General features: G+C 53.1%; 1 protein-coding gene across 3 annotated transcripts in view; it reads right to left on the bottom strand.

Annotated features, from left to right (window-relative positions):
* POLA1 (DNA polymerase alpha 1, catalytic subunit) overlaps window positions 1-20,235 on the bottom strand; it is a 513,667-nt gene that overhangs the window by 459,327 nt on the left and 34,105 nt on the right. For 2 of the 3 annotated variants that reach the window (XM_075335453.1, XM_075335455.1), the window contains exons 9-10: window positions 3,482-3,632; window positions 2,987-3,162 (exon numbers count right to left, since the gene is read on the bottom strand). In XM_075335453.1, the coding sequence (XP_075191568.1) occupies window positions 2,987-3,162; window positions 3,482-3,632 (327 nt within the window). The remainder of the gene's footprint in view (window positions 1-2,986; window positions 3,163-3,481; window positions 3,633-20,235) is intronic. The other variant, XM_075335456.1, reaches the window with a different exon arrangement.

The following is a 20,235-nucleotide window of genomic DNA, read 5'->3' as shown; positions in this document are numbered from 1 at the left end:
AGCCAGGATACCACGGCGAAGGATCTTTGCCCAGGCGGAGACAGCCTTGGAAACCCAGGTGGTCGCAAAGGCTGGAGTGATGGCCGAGCCGGAGGCCTCAAAGGCCAACCTGGCTAAGGATTCTATGGTCCTGTCCGAGGGATCCTTCAGGGAGGCTCCATCGGACAGCGGCAGGGTGGTGCTGGACGAGAGTCGGGAGATCGGAGGATCCACTGAAGGAGCCACTGACCACTTCTGGAGAAGTTCCGGTGGGAAGGGATAAAGGACCTGAGCCCGCTTGCGTTTCTGGAAGCGCTTGTCGGGATGTTCCCACTGTCTGGAAAGAATATCCTCAAATTCCCTGTGGTTGCCAAAGCTTTTTGGCAGCTTCTTGGCTCTTTTGAAAGGGACTGATTGACAGGTAGGCGCTGGGTCAATGTCCTGTACCTCTAGGGTCTGATTGACAGCAATGACCAGACTGTCCATCATACCGGTCAGCTTGGATATATGTTCAGAGTCCAGATCGGAGTCAGAAGCAGAGTCCTGGTCCGAATCTGGAGCTGCCGCAGAAGAGACAGGAGACAGCGAGCGTGATGCTCTGGCGGCCCTAGCAGGGCTAGGGGAGCTGGAGGAAGACCCAGAGAGGGACCGCTTCCTAGACCTCCTTTGTGTTCTGCCTTGCCGGGCTGGAGGCGCTGCGGGCTCAGACTCGCTCTGGGTCGCCGGAGGGACTCCAGAGGAGGAGGCGGACAGCCGGTCTATGGCCGATGCTAAGGACTGAGACATGTCAGTTAGCTTGTCCACGGACTGGGAGAGAGCTGAGGCCCACCCAGGCATGGGGGCCGAGTCCTCGTTACGGGCGGTGGGGGGCTCCGTAGTAGTCATGTTAGGGGTGCTACAGGCTACGCAGATGGGGGAGGACTGCCCTGAGGGAAACTTCTTTAGGCAAGAGGAGCAGGCGAAGTGAAGCACTATAGCCTGTGGTTGAGAGCGGGTCGCTCTTGTGCTGGACATGGGACAGTAGAGAGGAAATGAGGCAAGGGAAGAGAGACAGGAGGATGCCAGGTGGGTGAGGTACTGGGGAAGGAGCTGCCTCCCAGTGGCAGAGCTTACCCAGATTCTGTCGTTCTGTGTTTGAGCTGTCTCTGTAAGCAGGCGCTTCCTATCCAGCTATGCAGGCTGAGGGAGCAGAGGTGGGGGCTCCGAGGAGCTGCAGGGACGTGAGGCCGGTGGCTGCACGTGTAGCGTGTCTGCCGCACAGGAGATGACAGGGCAGTGACTGCTGCTGAGAGCCCAGGCCGGAGGAGGAGCCGAAAAAAGAGCGCGAAAAAACGGCGCGCAGACTGCAGGTATCGGCCGGGAGAGAGGGAGAGAGAGAGGAGGCCCGTGGTTGGCTGGGAAAGGGCGCGCAGAGGCCTCCCCTGACTGGCTGCTGGAGCGGGCGGGCCTGCTAGAAGTGAGGGCACACGCGATAGGCTGGCCGGGAGGGGGCCTGGCCGGACGGGAGCTAGGCCGGAGAGAAGCCGGGGACTAGATTTTTAGGTGAGGCCGCAGGGGGAGCCGAGGACGGCGCAGAGGACGGGGTCGGGGCTGTGTGGGGGAGCCGAGCGTACTGCCTGGAGGGGAGCGGACCTTGGTAAGAACGAAGCCTTATAGATAATGGTTTAAAGAGACATTTTTTTTTTTTTTTTGAACGGAGCCCCCCATGACCCGGGACAAGGGATGGGTACCTGTCCCGGTGGCTGATAGTCCTCTTTGCTTGATCCTGTCCTCCTTGGCTTGATCCCTGGGAAGGACATAGGGAGACTGGGTTCTTCCAATGATTTTTTCGTCTCCCCTCCCTGATCAGGCCGGCTGTGGAGAGCGGGCGTGCAGGGGGAGGGGGGCAAGGACCATCCGCCTGTCCCTCTGTGCGGATGCCCCCCAAACAGTCTTGAGAGTGTTAGGGGGGTAGGGTCCTGCCAGACAGGCACGGAAGTCAACGGAAGTGGCGGACGGACCCCACTTCTGTGCGACCGGCCTCTAGGGGGGAGAGCAGGGTGAGCAATTACACCCTGTCGCCCGACGAGCTGTGTCTGAAAAGAAAAAGGGGAAAAGATTAAAAATACAAACCTGAGGGGCTGGAGCAGCCCCAAGTGTGTCCACCTCCTATGGACACTAAGCTTAAACTGAGGTACAATTGCCAGTTGATGGGTGTATACTGCATAGGAGGAGTTTCCTTGTTTTTTGCTTAGTGTCGCCTCCTAGTGGCAGCAGCATACAACCTATGGTCTCTGTGTCCCCCAATGAAGCGATAAAGAAAAATCCTTTTATAATCCTTAGATACGACACAGTTCGGTCCTATGAGTGTTGCTGGTCTTGCTTGACGTCTCCTCTCAATTAACAACCTCTTGTCCTGTTTCATATGGATGACGTGTCCTACATCATCCACAAAGAGTCACCAATTTTGCTCCTGCGAGGGCACACTTTTCTCTCCCTGCTAAGGGCCGAGCAAAGTACTGAAAGTTGCATGCTTTGGGAGAGGACAAAAAGGTGCCAATGACATGGAAGTATAGTCAGTGCATGAGCACTACAATGCTTTGCCGTGCCTTCTGCATAGCAGACGGAAGCACGCCTGCGCAGGAGGGATTTTGGGAAGACTGTATGTGACATAGGATGCGTTATCCACATGAAGCAGGGGCGGAGGTCAGCGACTGCGGGAAGAGAAGGCGCCGAGCAAGATCAACACCCATTGGACCGGACCACACTATATGGAGAGGCAATTATAAAAGGTATTTTTTGGGATATGCAAAATGGGTTGGGACTTACATACCTGTTGCTAGACTAATGTGAAAGAATGATAAAGGTGGTGGCCTTAGTTTTTATATTTCGAAAACCTGGTGACAGGGTCCCTTTAACATCGATTGCATAAATGGAAACCACACAAACAACTCCCAATACGTTTTCATGATCCTACACAAGGTGTTAATATTCGAGGCACCTCATAAAGCAGGAAGAGTAGTCTTACCTGGCTGATTGTATTGGTCCTCATAAGCATCCAGCCAATAAAATCTGAACACCGGATCACCATCCTCACCAGTTACTAAAGGAAGCAGACTGGAATCCACTTGCACTTCATTTGCAACAGACTGAGTTTCATGGGGTGTTTGATCCCAGCACGAATCCTTGTAAAAAGCTGAAGCACTAGGGGAAAAGAGTGAACTGATTAATTTATCCATGGTATAGGTACACAGTTGCATCCTGTTAGCAGAGTTTGTTTTTGCAGTTAAAAGGAATTTGTCACCAAATTTTTGCCACCTAATCTGAGAGCACCATGAAGTAGGAGCAGAGACACGGATTCCAGTGATGTGTCAGTTACTGGGTTCCTTAGTGTAGTTTGGATAAAATCCTTGTTTTAACAGTAGGAGATCAATAGAGGACTAGTAAAGTAGAGAAGAAAAGCCTGCTCCTTTTTTGCATTATACTATACGATGAGAACAATCGTGCATTTCTTTTGACTTACATACGAGGCTTTTCATCCATTTCTTCTTTCACCTCCTTTTTAATATCTGGCTCCATCTTAACAGTTGTACTTATGTCAGGTTTTCTCTCAGAACTATCCTCCTCCATGGGTTCATCAAAATCTCCATCGTCAAAGTCAACCATCGCTTCTTCTGAAATAAGGTGAATGCGCGGTTATATTAGCTGTCATCACTAGACCTGAGGTTACATCCGGTTTGAAGTCAACTTTTGGTCAACAGTGGCTATCATTCATTTAATTTACTGTCTTTAGTTGTCCCCAGATGTTATCATAAAGAACATCAGACATGGCACACAATGGCAGGTACATGGTGGAGCAGGTGACACACCACAAAGTAAATGCTTTTACACGATTCCTAAAAATGGCACAGAGATGCCGCTAAAGTTTCATATTGCATGATTCTCCCGCTTTACACTGGCAAGTCATTTCATGGCGGAATATCCATAGGAAATGGGCACCGGGCACAAGGTCAGACCCCGTCATGACAATAAAAACAAGGCCACAGGATTAGTGGATGGATGGATTTTACAATATGTTTAAGAGGAGCCTTCACTGGATTTTTAAAATTAAACACCTCCAATTGGTGCTGCTCCCCTCATTCTGGGAGTTTCTCTCCTTCTGCGCCCCTCCTTTTAAAGTTATGCCCCCCTACCATAAAGATCCTAATTTGCCCTTTTAAAAAGCTGGGTGTATACCACAGAACTTGTCAGTGGGTACAGCCGTATTGTTATAGGCCAGCATCAGTGGAGAAAAAGAGAATTTTGTTACTTACCGTAAATTCTTTTTCTTATAGTTCCGTATTGGGAGACCCAGCTCCCTCCCTGTTGCCTGTTGGCAATTTTCTTGCTCTTGTGTTATCACCGGCTGTTGTCGTGGACAGAGTCTCCGGTTGTTCCGGTTCTTACTCGGTTCTACTTGTGGGTGGCTATTCTCCTTCAGCTTTTGCACTAAACTGGCTAGGACTGGCTACCAGGGGGTGTATAAGCTCAGAGGGAGGAGCTACACTTTTAAGTGTAGTACTTTGTGTGTCCTCCGGAGGCAGAAGCTAAACACCCATGGTCTGGGTCTCCCAAGCTGTCCCTGGGTGGGAATAAACAGAAAAAACTAAGAAGTAGGCGGAGCCTAACTTCACAAGTGGGCGACAGCCGCCTGAAGGATGCGTCTGCCCAAGCTCGCATCTGCCGAAGCATGAGCATGCACCTGGTAGTGCTTCGAAAAGGTATGCAGGCTAGTCCAAGTGGCAGCCTGACAGACTTGTTGAGCCGTAGCCTGGTGCCTAAAAGCCCAAGAGGCACAGACAGCTCTGGTCGAGTGTGCTTTGATCCCCGGCGGGGGAGGCACCTGAGTACTCTGGTAGGCGTCCGAAATGGTCGATCTAATCCAACGGGCCAAGGTCGGCTTAGAAGCAGAGAGACCCTTGCGCCGCCCTGTGGTTAGCACAAAAAGAGAGGTGCACCGCCTAAGCGCAGCGGTGCGAGACACATAGATCCGGAGAGCACGCACCAGATCTAGAGTATGCAGCGCTTTCTCAAAGCGATGAACAGGGGCCGGACAGAAGGAAGGCAAGGAAATATCCAGGTTAAGGTGGAAGGGAGAGACCACCTTAGGAAGAAAGTCCGGGGTCGGACGGAGAACTACCTTGTCTTGGTGAAAAACCAAAAAAGGTGACTCCGAGGAGAGCGCAGCCAAATCAGAGACTCTCCTGAGAGAAGTTATGGCAACTAGAAAGGCCACCTTTTGAGAAAGACGATACAAAGAAACCTCCCTAAGAGGCTCAAAGGGGGGTTTCTGCAATACCGTGAGGACCAAGTTAAGGTCCCAGGGATCCAAGGGCCGCCGATAAGGCGGAATGATGTGAGACGCACCTTGCGTGAAGGTGCGGATCTGAGCCAGCCGGGCGAGATGCCGCTGGAACAGCACTGATAGAGCTGAGACTTGTCCCTTGAGAGAGTTGAGGGACAGTCCTAGCTGCAGACCGGACTGTAAAAAAGACAGAAGGGTCGGCAACGAAAATGGCCAAGGAAAATGGCCGGAAGAGCGACACCAGGACAGGAAAATTTTCCAAGTCCTGTGATAGATCTTGACGGAGGAAGACTTACGGGCCCGAGTCATAGTGGAGATGACTTCAGGAGGAATACCAGAAGCCGTCAAAATCCAGGACTCAAGAGCCACGCCGTCAATTTGAGTGCCGCAGAATTCGGGCGGAAAAACGGACCTTGCGAGAGCAGGTCTGGACGGTCCGGAAGATGCCACGGCATCTCCACGGACAGTTTGAGCAGGTCCGGATACCAAGCTCGCCTGGGCCAGTCCGGTGCAATGAGGATGACTCGACGGCCCTCCATTCTGATCTTGCGCAGGACTCTGGGCAAGAGAGCTAGAGGGGGAAACACGTAGGACAGACGAAACTGGGACCAGTCTTGAACCAGAGCGTCCGCGGCGAAGGCCTGAGGATCGTGGGAGCGAGCCACGTAAACCGGAACCTTGTTGTTGTGACGGGATGCCATTAGGTCCACGTCCGGAGTGCCCCATTTGCGGCAGATTGACTGAAACACTGCCGGGTGCCGAGACCACTCGCCACCGTCCACGGATTGACGGCTGAGATAATCTGCCTCCCAGTTTTCTACGCCAGGGATGTGGACTGCGGATATGGTGGACTTGGAGTCCTCCGCCCATTGAAGAATGCGTTGGACCTCCAACATTGCCAGGCGGCTGCGTGTCCCGCCTTGGTGATTGATGAAGGCAACCGCTGTCGCGTTGTCTGACTGGACTCGAATGTGCCTGCCCGCCAACAGGTGGTGAAAGGCTAGGAGAGCTAGAAGCACAGCTCTGGTTTCCAGCACATTGATTGAAAGGGCTGACTCGGACGGAGTCCAAGTGCCCCGAGCTCTGTGGTGGAGATGTACCGCTCCCCAGCCGGATAGGCTGGCATCCGTGGTGAGAATCACCCAGGACGGAGCCAGGAAGGAGCGCCCTTGGGACAGGGAGAGGGGTCGAAGCCACCACTGAAGAGAGGTCCTGGTCCGTGGCGACAGAGCCACTAACCTCTGTAAGGAGGAAGGCCGCTTGTCCCAACAGCGGAGAATGTCCAGCTGCAGAGGACGCAGATGGAACTGGGCAAAGGGAACCGCCTCCATGGAAGCCACCATTTGACCCAGCACCTGCATCAGGCGCCTGAGGGAATAAAGGCGGTGCCTCAGGAGAGAGCGCACCGCTAGCCGGAGAGACTGCTGTTTGATTAAGGGCAACTTCACAAGTGCCGGTAAAGTCTCGAACTGCATCCCTAGGTACTTGAGACTCTGGGTCGGAGTCAGAGTGGATTTGGGAAGATTGACAATCCACCCGAATTGGGCTAGGGCGGCGAGAGAGAGCGAAACACTCCGCTGACAGTCTGCGCTGGATGTACCCTTGACTAGAAGGTCGTCCAGATAAGGAAGCACTGCTAACCCCTGGAGGTGTGCAGGACCGCAATCACTGCCGCCATGACCTTGGTGAATACCCGAGGGGCCGTGGCTAACCCGAAGGGGAGAGCCACGAATTGGAAATGATCCTCTCCTATCGCAAAACGTAACCAACGCTGATGTGACACTGCGATTGGCACATGTAGATAGGCATCTCTGATGTCGATGGACGCCAGGAACTCCCCTTGGGTCATAGAGGCAATGACTGATCGCAGAGACTCCATGCGAAAATGACGCACCCGGACATGCTTTTTGAGAAGCTTGAGATCCAGGATGGGCCGGAAGGTACCGTCCTTTTTTGGAACTAGGAAGAGATTTGAGTAAAAACCTCTGAACCGTTCCTGAGCGGGAACTGGGATAATCACTCCATTTGCCTGCAAGGACACCACGGCCTGCGAGAAGGCGGCGGCCTTGGAGCAGGGGGGAGTTGAGAGAAAAAATCTGTTTGGAGGGCTGGAAGAGAATTCTATCCTGTAGCCGTGAGATATGATGTCTCTCACCCACTGATCGGAGACCTGCTTTAACCAAGCGTCGCCAAAGTGGGAGAGACTGCCACCGACTAAGGACATGGCTGGAGCAGGCCGAGAGTCATGAGGAAGCTGCCTTAGTGGCAGAACCTCCTGCGGTCTTCTTCGGACGCGCTTTTGGGTGCCAGTTGGATTTCTGATCCTTGGCTGAGTTAGCAGACGAGGCGGAAGGCTTAGAGGATGACCAGTTGGAGGAACGAAAGGAACGAAACCTCGATTGATTCCTACCCTGGGCGGGTTTCCTGGTCTTAGTTTATGGCATGGAAGTACTCTTCCCGCCAGTAGCTTCTTTAATGATTTCATCCAGCTGTTCACCAAACAGCCGTGAACCAGCAAAAGGAAGCCCAGCAAGAAACTTCTTGGACGAAGCATCTGCCTTCCACTCTCGAAGCCACAAAATCCTGCGGATAACAAGAGAATTAGCTGAAGCCACCGCAGTGCAGTGAGCAGCCTCTAGCATGGCAGACATGGCATAAGATGAAAAGGCTGAAGCCTGAGCAGTTAAGGTAACCATCTCAGGCATAGATACCTTGGTGAGGGAATGCATCTCCTCTAGAGAAGCAGAGATGGCTTTGAGAGCCCACACTGCTGCAAAAGTCGGGGAAAACGCGGCCCCCCGCAGCTTCATACACAGATTTGGCCAGAAGGTCAATCTGACGGTCAGTGGAATCCTTAAGTGAGGTGCCGTCAGCCACCGACACAACGGTCCGGGCTGATAGCCTAGACACCGGAGGGTCTTTTGCAGAGAATGAACCCCAGGGAGAATATACAGAGGTCCACAACAGGAGACCGGCTGTGGCTTACCAGACCGCTGAGCGCGGTGTTGTGTGCCCTCCAGATCCCAAAGCCCGGTCCCCCAGAGCGCAGCACCTCAGCAGAGATGCAGAATGCAGGATGTCCCAGAGCAGAGTGAACTCTGCCTGAGAAATGGAGGGGGCGGGACTAGGGGCGTTCCTATAAAAGAGCGGGAACTGGAGGGCTATAGAGACCTGCCGGGAAGGAGGGACGCCCCAGCAGTGGGGAGTGTCCCTCCCCTGTGTAGAACGGCCGCCGGGAGGAGCCGAACCTGTCCCTCTGCATGAGTGACATGCGAGGGCAGGAAAACGAAACTAGGCCTCCGGCGAAGCCGGGGCCTAAATTTAAGCGGCGAGGCCGACAAGCAGGCACCATCGGCGCGGTTCTCAGGCAAAAGCTGCAGAACCCGCCGGAAAAGTTAAAAACAATCACATACAGCATACTCTCCCCTTACAATAAAGAACCGGGACTCCCAACATAAACGTCTCAGGTACTTAGCTGCTGAGACGCAGGGCCATGTCCCTGGGGATGAGTGCTCCGGTCCAACAGAATCCTCAAGGGGCTGTGGATGGAGACCGGACTCCTGCCAGGCATGGAGACCGTGCTGGCTCCCACTTCAAGCCAGAGCCCAGAAGGGATGGTGAAGGAGCACGGCATGTAAGGCTTCAGCCTTGTAAATCAACCTTAACAACACCGCCGACACAGTGGGGTGAGAAGGGACATGCCGGGAGTCCAGACATGGACCCGCTTTTCTTCAAACTCTTTCCAAAAGTCAAACAATCAGATGAGAATGCATGTGTGGATGTATGACCTCCTGAACACAAAGCGATAAACTGGCTAGGACTGGCTACCAGGGGGTGTGTAAGCTCAGAGGGAGGAGCTACACTTTTAAGTGTAGTACTTTGTGTGTCCTCCGGAGGCAGAAGCTAAACACCCATGGTCTGGGTCTCCCAAAGGAACGATAAAGAAAGCAACCCTTCATCAATGTGGTATACGCCCAGTTAATTGACGGGAAAATTTGCATCTATTTCTGTGGGACATAAATTTGGAACAGAGGGACAATCAGTGGAGCAGCACTAACTGGAAGAGGTACCAGGTATGTCATGGAGCATTAAGGGGTTATATTGCTACGCCTTAGAGCAAGCTCAAAAGCAGAGCCCGCTTCACATTATGGCAGTGGCCGGCTATAGGGCTTAGCTAGCGATTATTTTTACCAGCAGTGATCGGTACTACAGTCGATCACGGCTAAAGTCTAAGGGGTACTTTGCACGTTGCGACATCGCTACTGCGATATCGTCGGAGTCAAATTGAAAGTGACACACATCCAGTGCCGGTAACGATGTCGCAACATGTAAAGCCTAGATGCGCCGATAAACGATCGCAAAAAATTCTGACAAAAAGCACTATATTAAGAATAACTTTTTCTAAATAAAGTTATTTACAAAAATGTTTAAACAGTTGAAAGTATTTTATTTGGTTTAGTACATTTCTCGGAGAACCCATTTAAGAAAAGGATACTACAAATTGCTGCAAAATTGCTTGCACCTTGAGCGCATTTGGGGGCAGTGCTGGTCTCTGCGCGCCGGGTATTCTGTCAATGCGCACTGACTATGCGCTCTGCTCTTTTGCTGGCTTGTTACTATTGATCTGAGCCAACAACCGAGAGAACACTCACTGTGAACATCGCACACAGCACAGGGGTACAGCAGGGACTAGCCCAGCCCCAGAAATGAGCATCACTGATGCTGCTTTGTTTCAAGGAGGGGGCAAAAGAAGGGAATTTTGTTTACTTACCGTAAATTCCTTTTCTTCTAGCTCCAATTGGGAGACCCAGACAGTGGGTGTATAGCTACTGCCCTCTGGAGGCCGCACAAAGAACTACACTTAAAAGTGTAAGGCCCCTCCCCTTCTGGCTATACACCCTCCCGTAGGAGTACAGATTCCTCAGTTTTAGTACCAAAGCAAGAAGGAGGAAAGCCAATAACAGTTTCAAAAACAAATTCAATCCGATAACATGATCGGAGAACTTAAGAAACAACATGAACAACATGTGCACCCGAAAAACGAAACCCTAAGAACAAATAGGGCGGGTGCTGGGTCTCCCAATTGGAGCTAGAAGAAAAGGAATTTACGGTAAGTAAACAAAATTCCCTTCTTCTTTTTCGCTCCTAATTGGGAGACCCAGACAGTGGGACGTCCAAAAGCAGTCCCTGGGTGGGTAAAAAGATACCACATGAACGGGCTGTCAGACAGCCTCTTCCTACAGGTGGGCCACCGCCGCCTGAAGGACCTGTCTACCTAGGCTGGCATCTGCCGAAGCGTAGGTATGCACTTGATAGTGTTTGGTAAACGTGTGCAGACTCGACCAGGTAGCCGCCTGGCACACTTGCTGAGCCGTAGCCTGATGCCGCAATGCCCAGGACGCACCCACGGCTCTGGTAGAATGGGCCTTCAGTCCAGATGGAATCGGAAGCCCAGCAGAACGGTATGTGTGAAGAATTGGTTCCTTGATCCACCGCGCCAGGGTGGATTTGGAAGCTTGCGATCCCTTATGCTGACCAGCGACTAGGACAAAGAGCGCATCAGAACGGCGTAGAGCCGCCGTGCGAGAAATGTAAATCCTGAGTGCTCTCACCAGGTCCAACAGATGTAAACCCTTTTCAAATTGGTGAACTGGATGCGGACACAAAGATGGTAAAGTGATATCCTGATTGAGATGAAAGGAAGAAACCACCTTGGGAGAAAACTCTGGAATTGGACGCAGTACTACCTTGTCTTGGTGAAACACCAGGAAGGGAGATTTGCAAGATAACGCCGCTAGCTCGGACACTCTTCGAAGAGACGTGACCGCCACAAGAAAAACTACCTTTTGTGAAAGCCGAGAAAGGGGAACCTCTTTCAAAGGCTCGAAAGGCGGCTTCTGGAGAGCAATGAGAACCTTGTTCAGATCCCAGGGTTCCAATGGCCGTCTGTAAGGAGGAACAATATGACAAACTCCTTGGAGAAACGTGCGTACTTTAGAAAGCTGTGCCAAGCGCTTCTGAAAGAATACGGATAGCGCGGAGACTTGACCCTTAAGAGAGCTAAGCGACAAACCTTTTTCCAACCCAGACTGCAGGAAGGAAAGAAAAGTTGGCAATGCAAATGGCCAGGGAGAAAACCCTTGAGCCACGCACCACGCTAAGAATATCTTCCACGTTCTGTGATAGATCTTAGCTGAGGATGGTTTTCTAGCCTGTCTCATTGTGGCAACAACTTCATGAGATAAACCTGAGGCCGCTAGGATCCAGGACTCAATGGCCACACAGTCAGGTTCAGGGCCGCAGAATTCAGATGGAAAAACGGCCCTTGAGACAGCAAATCTGGACGGTCTGGTAGTGTCCACGGTTGGCCTACCGTGAGATGCCACAGATCCGGGTACCACGACCTTCTTGGCCAATCTGGAGCGACGAGTATGGCTCGATGGCAGTCGGACCTGATTTTCCGGAGAACTCTGGGTAACAATGCTAGAGGTGGGAACACATAGGGGAGTCGGAATTGCGACCAATCCTGAACCAAGGCGTCTGCCGCCAGTGCTCGGTGATCGTGAGACCGTGCCATGAAAACTGGGACCTTGTTGTTGTGTCGTGACGCCATCAGATCGACGTCCGGCGTCCCCCAGCGGCAACAGATCTGCTGAAACACGTCCGGGTGAAGGGACCATTCTCCTGCGTCCATGCCCTGGCGACTGAGAAAGTCTGCTTCCCAGTTTTCCACGCCTGGGATGTGAACTGCGGATATGGTGGACGCTCTGCTTTCCACCCACGTCAAAATCCGATGGACTTCTTGAAAAGCTTGGCGACTGCGTGTTCCCCCTTGGTGGTTGATGTACGCCACCGCCGTGGAATTGTCCGACTGAATCCGAATCTGCTTGCCTTCCAGCCATTGTTGGAAGGCTCGCAGGGCAAGATAGATTGCTCTGATTTCCAGAACATTGATCTGCAGGGTGGACTCTTTCAGAGTCCACATCCCCTGAGCCCTGTGGTGGAGATACACCGCTCCCCACCCTGATAGGCTCGCATCCGTCGTGACCACTGCCCAGGACGGGGGAAGGAACGACTTTCCCTGTGACAATGAGGTGGGGAGAAGCCACCAACGCAGAGAGTCCTTGGCAGTCTGAGAGAGGGAGACAGTCCTGTCGAGGGACGTCGATTTCCCGTCCCATTGGCGTAGAATGTCCCATTGTAGAGGGCGCAGATGAAACTGCGCGAACGGGACTGCCTCCATTGCTGCTACCATCTTTCCTAGGAAATGCATGAGGCGCCTCAGTGAGTGCGACTGGCTCTGAAGGAGAGATTGCACTCCAGTCCGTAGCGAGCACTGCTTGTCCAGTGGAAGCTTCACTATCGCTGAGAGAGTATGAAACTCCATGCCAAGATAAGTCAGAGATTGGGTCGGGGTTAGATGAGACTTTGGAAAGTTGATAATCCACCCGAAACTCTGGAGAGTGTCTAGTGCCACCTTCAGACTGTGTTGGCATGCCTCTTGAGAGGGTGCCTTTATAAGCAGGTCGTCTAGATACGGGATGACCGAGTGACCCTGCGAGTGCAGAACAGCTACTACTGCTGCCATGACCTTGGTGAAGACCCGGGGGGCTGTTGCCAGACCGAAAGGTAACGCTACGAACTGCAGGTGTTCGTCGTGTATGACGAAGCGTAGGAAACGCTGATGCTCTGGTGCGATCGGCACGTGGAGATACGCATCTTTGATATCTATTGATGCTAGAAAATCTCCTTGAGACATTGAGGCTATGACGGAGCGTAGGGATTCCATCCGGAACCTCCTGACTTTTACGTGTCTGTTGAGCAACTTTAGATCCAGGACGGGCCGATACGATCCGTCCTTTTTTGGGACCACAAACAGATTGGAGTAAAAACCGTGACCTTGTTCCTGAAGAGGGACGGAGGTCACCACTCCTTCCGCTTTTAGAGCGGCCACCGCCTGCAACAGAGCATCGGCTCGGTCTGGTGGGGGAGAAGTTCTGAAGAAACGAGTTGGCGGACGAGAACTGAACTCTATCCTGTACCCGTGAGACAGAATATCCCTCACCCAACGGTCTTTGACGTGTGACAGCCAGATGTCGCCAAAGTGGGAAAGCCTCCCACCGACCGCGGGTGTGGGAATCGGAGACCGCAAGTCAGGAGGACGCCGTCTTGGCAACGGTTCCTCCGGCTGCCCTTTTTGGGCGTGACTGAGACCTCCAAGAATCTGAGCGTCTCTGGTCCTTTTGAGTCTTTTTTGACGAGGTGAATTGGGACCTGCCCGGTCCTCGAAAGGACCGATAACCAGACTGACCCTTCCTCTGTTGGGGTCTGTTTTGTCTGTGTTGCGGTAAGGAGGAGTCCTTACCCTTGGAGTGTTTGATGATTTCATCCAAACGCTCTCCAAACAATCGGTCACGAGAAAAAGGCAAATTGGTTAAGCACTTCTTGGAATGAGAATCTGCTTTCCAATGTCTCAACCACAGGGCCCTACGCAAAACAACGGAGTTGGCTGACGCCACTGCCGTGCGGCTTGTAGCGTCAAGAACAGCATTAATCGCGTACGACGCGAATGCCGCCATTTGCGAGGTCAATGGTGCTACCTGCGGGGCAAATGCACGTGTGACGGAGTCAACTCGCGCAAGCCCGGCTGAGATAGCTTGGAGTGCCCATACGGCTGCAAAAGAAGGCGCCAATGACGCTCCAATCGCTTCATAGATGGATTTCAGCCAGAGCTCCATCTGCCTGTCAGTGGCATCTTTAAGTGCCGCTCCATCTTCAACTGCAACCAAGGATCTAGCTGCAAGCCTGGAAATTGGAGGATCCACTTTTGGACACTGGGTCCAACCCTTCACCACCTCAGGGGGAAAAGGATAGCGTGTATCTTTAAGCCGTTTAGGAAAACGCCTTTCAGGATAAGCGTGGGGTTTCTGGATTGCGTCTCTAAAGTCAGCGTGGTCCAGAAAAGTGCTTAAAGTACGCTTAGGGTATCTGAAATGGATTCTCTCGTGCTGCGAAGCCGACTCCTACACAAGAGGAGCTGGTGGGGAAATATTTAACATCTTATTGATGTTAAATATAAGATCATTAACTATGGCGTCACCATCTGGTGTATCTAGATTGAGAGCGGTCCCAGGATCAGAATCCTGATCAGTTACGTCCGCCTCATCACCCATAGATTCATCTCGCTGGGATCCTGACCATTGAGATGAATGTGAAGGCCCGTCATAGCGAGCCCGCTTAGGCTGCCCGGGGCCATCATCCGAGTCAGAGTCTTCACCCTGAGGTGTATATGCCCGTCCCGGAGCTTGGAGCTGAGGGGGACCAGGGGGCAATGATTGCACAGTGTCCGTGGCCTGAAGTACAGGCCTAGCTCGCAATGTGTCAAGAATTTGTGACATAGTGAGAGACATTCTGTCAGCAAAAGCTGCAAACTCAGTTCCTGTCACCTGGACAGCATTCACAGGTGGTACACCCTGGGTCACGTCCAGCAGAGGTCCCGACTGTGCAAGCGCCGCAGGCGCCGAGCACTGCACACAATGGGGGTCCGTGGAGCCTGCCGGTAGAAAAGTCCCACATGCGGTGCAGGAAGCATATAATGTCTGTGCTTTGGCACCCTTGCGTTTTGCGGACGACATGCTGCTGGCTCTCTGCAATGTGAGAGAGTCTATAGCCAAAGGGCGACCAGCGCTATGCAATACAAAGTATTTGTAGCAACAAAATACTAAGAATAGTACTGGCACAAGAGGGGGTGAGCCCTGAGGGCTGCTTACCGCCCGCTGAATAGCGGGTAAGAGGCTGCAGAATTCCTTGTCTGGGTCTCCCCGGCTCCCCTCTGCAGCTCAGCATGTCAGCAGGAATGGCTGCCGGCGTCTGTGGAGAGGGGCGGTCCGTGGGAGTTCCCAAACAAAAGTGCGGGAAACAGTGTCCCCTCTGTGCCGATTGGGAGGGCTGGAGTATGTAAAAACGACTCCAGCCCTCAGCGCTGATGCACTGGCCAGCGTCCCGCCCCTCTCCTGACTGGCAGGTCTGGGGGCGGGAACGAACGGAAGCAGGCCGCAAAAGCCGGGGACTCGAGTTATCAGCGCGGCCGCCGTAAAAGCGCGAGCCGCGCTGAAGTCCCCGGCGCACCACAAGTGCCAGCCGCGCCGCAGTCCCAGCGGCCGGCATGACCGATTCCTAAACGTGGCCAGCGTCCCGCCCCTCTCCTGACTGGCAGGTCCGGGGGCGGGAACGAACGGAAGCAGGCCGCAAAAGCCGGGGACTCGAGTTATCAGCGCGGCCGCCGTAAAAGCGCGGGCCGCGCTGAAGTCCCCGGCGCACCACAAGTGCCAGCCGCGCCGCAGTCCCAGCGGCCGGCGCGACCGATTCCTGGAAGTGTGCCTGCTTCAGCTAAGCTGAATGAGGCCATGGCACAAGCGCCGTAGCGCAGATGTCCCCCGGCGCTCTACAACACCCAGCATGCTGCGGTGTGAGCGCCAAATGCACGGGGACACAGAGTACCTTGAGGAAGCAGGGCCATGTCCCTGATGTACTCCGCTCCATCCAGCATCTTCTCCAGGGGCTGTAGATGGAGCACGGTCTCAGTGCCTGGAGACCAGTAAATCCCACTTCACCCAGAGCCCTGTAAAAAGGGATGGGGAAGGAATCAGCATGTGGGCTCCTGCCGCCGTACCCGCAATGGGTACCTCAACCTTACAAACACCTCCGACATACAGTGGGGTGAGAAGGGAGCATGCTGGGAGCCCTGTTTATGGGCCCTCTTTTCTTCCATCCGACATAGTCAGCAGCTGCTGCTGACTAAAAACAATGGAGCTATGCGTGCGTGTCTGACCTCCTTGCGCACAAAGCTAAAACTGAGGAATCTGTACTCCTACGGGAGGGTGTATAGCCAGAAGGGGAGGGGCCTTACACTTTTAAGTGTAGTTCTTTGTGCGGCCTCCAGAGGGCAGTAGCTATACACCCACTGTCTGGGTCTCCCAATTAGGAGCGAAAAAGAAAAAAGCAGCAGTAACCAAAGCCTCTGCCCCCAGATGATGCTTCATTTGAATATCCTAACATCTACTGGGATTCTCAAGCAAACGGTCATCACAGGAATTAGGTAAAAAATACAATAGCAGCTAATGTAATTAGAGAAGGAGAGGGAATTTTTAATGTAAGGCTAAGGACACACGGCGAGTAAAACAGAGCAAGTGGAATGCAATAAAAAAAATAAAATCACATTCCACCCGCACCCATATTACTCTATAGGCCCACTCCCATGAGCAATTTTTTTTTTCTCAGCCTTAATCGGACAGAGAAAACAATTGCAGCATGCTGAGTGTGGAATCCGATTTGTTTTCTCTCACACCCATACAGGTCTATGGGTGCAAGAGAAGAAGGGAATTTTGTTTACTTACCGTAAATTCCTTTTCTTCTAGCTCCAATTGGGAGACCCAGACACTTGGGTGTATAGCTTATGCCTCCGGAGGCCACACAAAGTATTACACTAAAAGTGTAAAGCCCCTCCCCTTCTGCCTATACACCCCCCGTGCATCACGGGCTCCTCAGTTTTGGTGCAAAAGCAAGAAGGAGGAAAAAATTATAAATTGGTTTAAAGTAAATTCAATCCGAAGGAATATCGGAGAACTGAAACCATTCAACATGAACAACATGTGTACACAAAGAACAACAGCCCGAAGGGAACAGGGGCGGGTGCTGGGTCTCCCAATTGGAGCTAGAAGAAAAGGAATTTACGGTAAGTAAACAAAATTCCCTTCTTCTTTGTCGCTCCATTGGGAGACCCAGACACTTGGGACGTCCAAAAGCAGTCCCTGGGTGGGTAAATAATACCTCATAATAGAGCCGTAAACGGCTCCGTCCTACAGGTGGGCAACCGCCGCCTGAAGGACTCGCCTACCTAGGCTGGCATCTGCCGAAGCATAGGTATGCACCTGATAGTGTTTCGTGAAAGTGTGCAGGCTCGACCAGGTAGCCGCCTGACACACCTGCTGAGCCGTAGCCTGGTGCCGCAAGGCCCAGGACGCCCCCACGGCCCTGGTAGAATGGGCCTTCAGCCCTGAGGGAACCGGAAGCCCCGAGGAACGATAAGCTTCGAGAATTGGTTCCTTGATCCACCGAGCCAGGGTTGATTTGGAAGCTTGTGACCCTTTACGCTGGCCAGCGACAAGGACAAAGAGTGCATCCGAGCAGCGCAGGGGCGCCGTACGAGAAATGTAGAATCTGAGTGCTCTCACCAGATCTAACAAGTGCAAATCCTTTTCACATTGGTGAACTGGATGAGGACAAAAAGAGGGTAAGGAGATATCCTGATTGAGATGAAAAGGGGATACCACCTTAGGAAGAAATTCCGGAACCGGACGCAGAACCACCTTGTCCTGGTGAAACACCAGGAAAGGGGCTTTGCACGACAACGCTGCTAGCTCAGACACTCTCCGAAGTGAAGTGACTGCTACTAGGAAGACCACTTTCTGCGAAAGGCGTGAGAGAGAAATATCCCTCATTGGCTCGAACGGTGGTTTCTGAAGAGCCATCAGCACCCTGTTCAGATCCCAGGGTTCTAACGGACGCTTGTAAGGAGGGACGATGTGACAGACCCCCTGCAGGAACGTGCGTACCTGTGGAAGTCTGGCTAGGCGCTTCTGAAAAAACACAGAGAGCGCAGAGACTTGTCCCTTAAGGGAGCCGAGCGACAAACCCTTTTCCAATCCAGATTGAAGGAAGGACAGAAAAGTGGGCAAGGTAAATGGCCAGGGAGAAAAACCCTGAGCAGAGCACCACGACAGGAAAATCTTCCACGTCCTGTGGTAGATCTTGGCGGACGTTGGTTTCCTAGCCTGTCTCATAGTGGCAATGACCTCTTGGGATAACCCTGAAGACACTAGGATCCAGGACTCAATGGCCACACAGTCAGGTTGAGGGCCGCAGAATTCAGATGGAAAAACGGCCCTTGAGACAGCAAGTCTGGTCGGTCTGGTAGTGCCCACGGTTGGCCGACCGTGAGATGCCACAGATCCGGGTACCACGACCTCCTCGGCCAGTCTGGAGCGACGAGGATGGCGCGGCGGCAGTCGGCCCTGATCTTGCGTAACACTCTGGGCAACAGTGCCAGAGGAGGAAACACATAAGGGAGTTGAAACTGCGACCAATCCTGAACTAAGGCGTCTGCCGCCAGAGCTCTGTGATCTTGAGACCGTGCCATGAATGTCGGGACCTTGTTGTTGTGCCGGGACGCCATTAGGTCGACGTCCGGCCTGCCCCAGCGGCAACAGATCTCTTGAAACACGTCCGGGTGAAGGGACCATTCCCCTGCGTCCATGCCCTGGCGACTGAGAAAGTCTGCTTCCCAGTTTTCTACGCCCGGGATGTGAACTGCGGATATGGTGGAGGCTGTGGCTTCCACCCACAGCAGAATCCGCCGGACTTCCTGGAAGGCTTGCCGACTGCGTGTCCCGCCTTGGTGGTTGATGTATGCCACCGCTGTGGAGTTGTCCGACTGAATTCGGAACTGTTTGCCTTCCAGCCACGGCTGGAACGCCTTTAGGGCAAGATACACTGCCCTTATCTCCAGAACATTGATCTGAAGGGAGGACTCTGTCTGAGTCCAAGTACCCTGAGCCCTGTGGTGGAGAAAGACCGCTCCCCACCCTGACAGGCTTGCGTCCGTCGTGACCACCGCCCAGGATGGGGGCAGGAAGGATTTCCCCTTCGACAGAGAAGTGGGGAGAAGCCACCACTGAAGGGAAGCCTTGGCTGCCCGCGAAAGGGAGACGTTCCTGTCGAGGGACGTCGACTTCCTGTCCCATTTGCGGAGAATGTCCCATTGAAGTGGGCGCAGATGAAACTGCGCAAAAGGAACTGCCTCCATTGCTGCCACCATCTTCCCTAGGAAGTGCATGAGGCGCCTCAGGGGGTGTGACTGGCCTTGAAGGAGAGATTGCACCCCTGTCTGTAGTGAACGCTGTTTGTTCAGCGGAAGCTTCACTATCGCTGAGAGAGTATGAAACTCCATGCCAAGATATGTCAGTGATTGGACCGGTGTCAGATTTGACTTTGGAAAATTGATGATCCACCCGAAACTCTGGAGAGTCTCCAGAGCGATGTTCAGGCTGTGTTGGCATGCCCCTTGAGAGGGTGCCTTGACAAGCAGATCGTCTAAGTAAGGGATCACCGAGTGTCCCTGAGAGTGTAGGATTGCCACCACTGTTGCCATAACCTTGGTGAAGACCCGTGGGGCTGTCGCCAGGCCAAAAGGCAGTGCCACGAACTGAAGGTGTTCGTCCCCTATGGCGAAACGCAGGAAGCGCTGATGCTCTGGTGCAATCGGTACGTGGAGATAAGCATCTTTGATGTCGATTGATGCTAGGAAGTCTCCTTGGGACATTGAGGCGATGACGGAGCGGAGCGATTCCATCCGGAACCGCCTGGTTTTCACATGCTTGTTGAGCAGTTTTAGGTCCAGAACAGGACGGAAGGATCCGTCCTTTTTTGGCACCACGAACAAGTTGGAGTAAAAACCGTGACCCCGTTGCTGAGGAGGAACAGGGATCACCACTCCTTCCGCCTTCAGAGTGCACACCGCCTGCAGAAGAGCATCGGCTCTTTCGGGGGGCGGAGATGTTCTGAAGAAACGAGTCGGAGGACGAGAGCTGAACTCTATCCTGTAACCTTGAGATAGAATGTCTCTCACCCATCGGTCTTTTACCTGTGGCAGCCAGGCGTCGCAAAAGCGGGAGAGCCTGCCACAGACCGAGGATGCGGTTTGAGGAGGCCGAAAGTCATGAGGAGGCCGCTTTGGGAGCGGTTCCTCCGGCGGTCTTTTTAGGACGTGACTTAGACCGCCATGAATCGGAGTTCCTCTGATCTTTCTGAGGCCTTTTGGACGAGGAGAATTGAGACCTGCCCGCGGTCCGAAAGGACCGAAACCTCGATTGTAC

The sequence above is a fragment of the Anomaloglossus baeobatrachus genome, chromosome 2 (genome assembly GCF_048569485.1).
Source record: "Anomaloglossus baeobatrachus isolate aAnoBae1 chromosome 2, aAnoBae1.hap1, whole genome shotgun sequence".
Taxonomy (NCBI): Eukaryota; Metazoa; Chordata; class Amphibia; order Anura; family Aromobatidae; genus Anomaloglossus; species Anomaloglossus baeobatrachus.
Note: the sequence above shows the minus strand (reverse complement) of the source record. Positions and strands in the feature narration are given on the sequence as shown.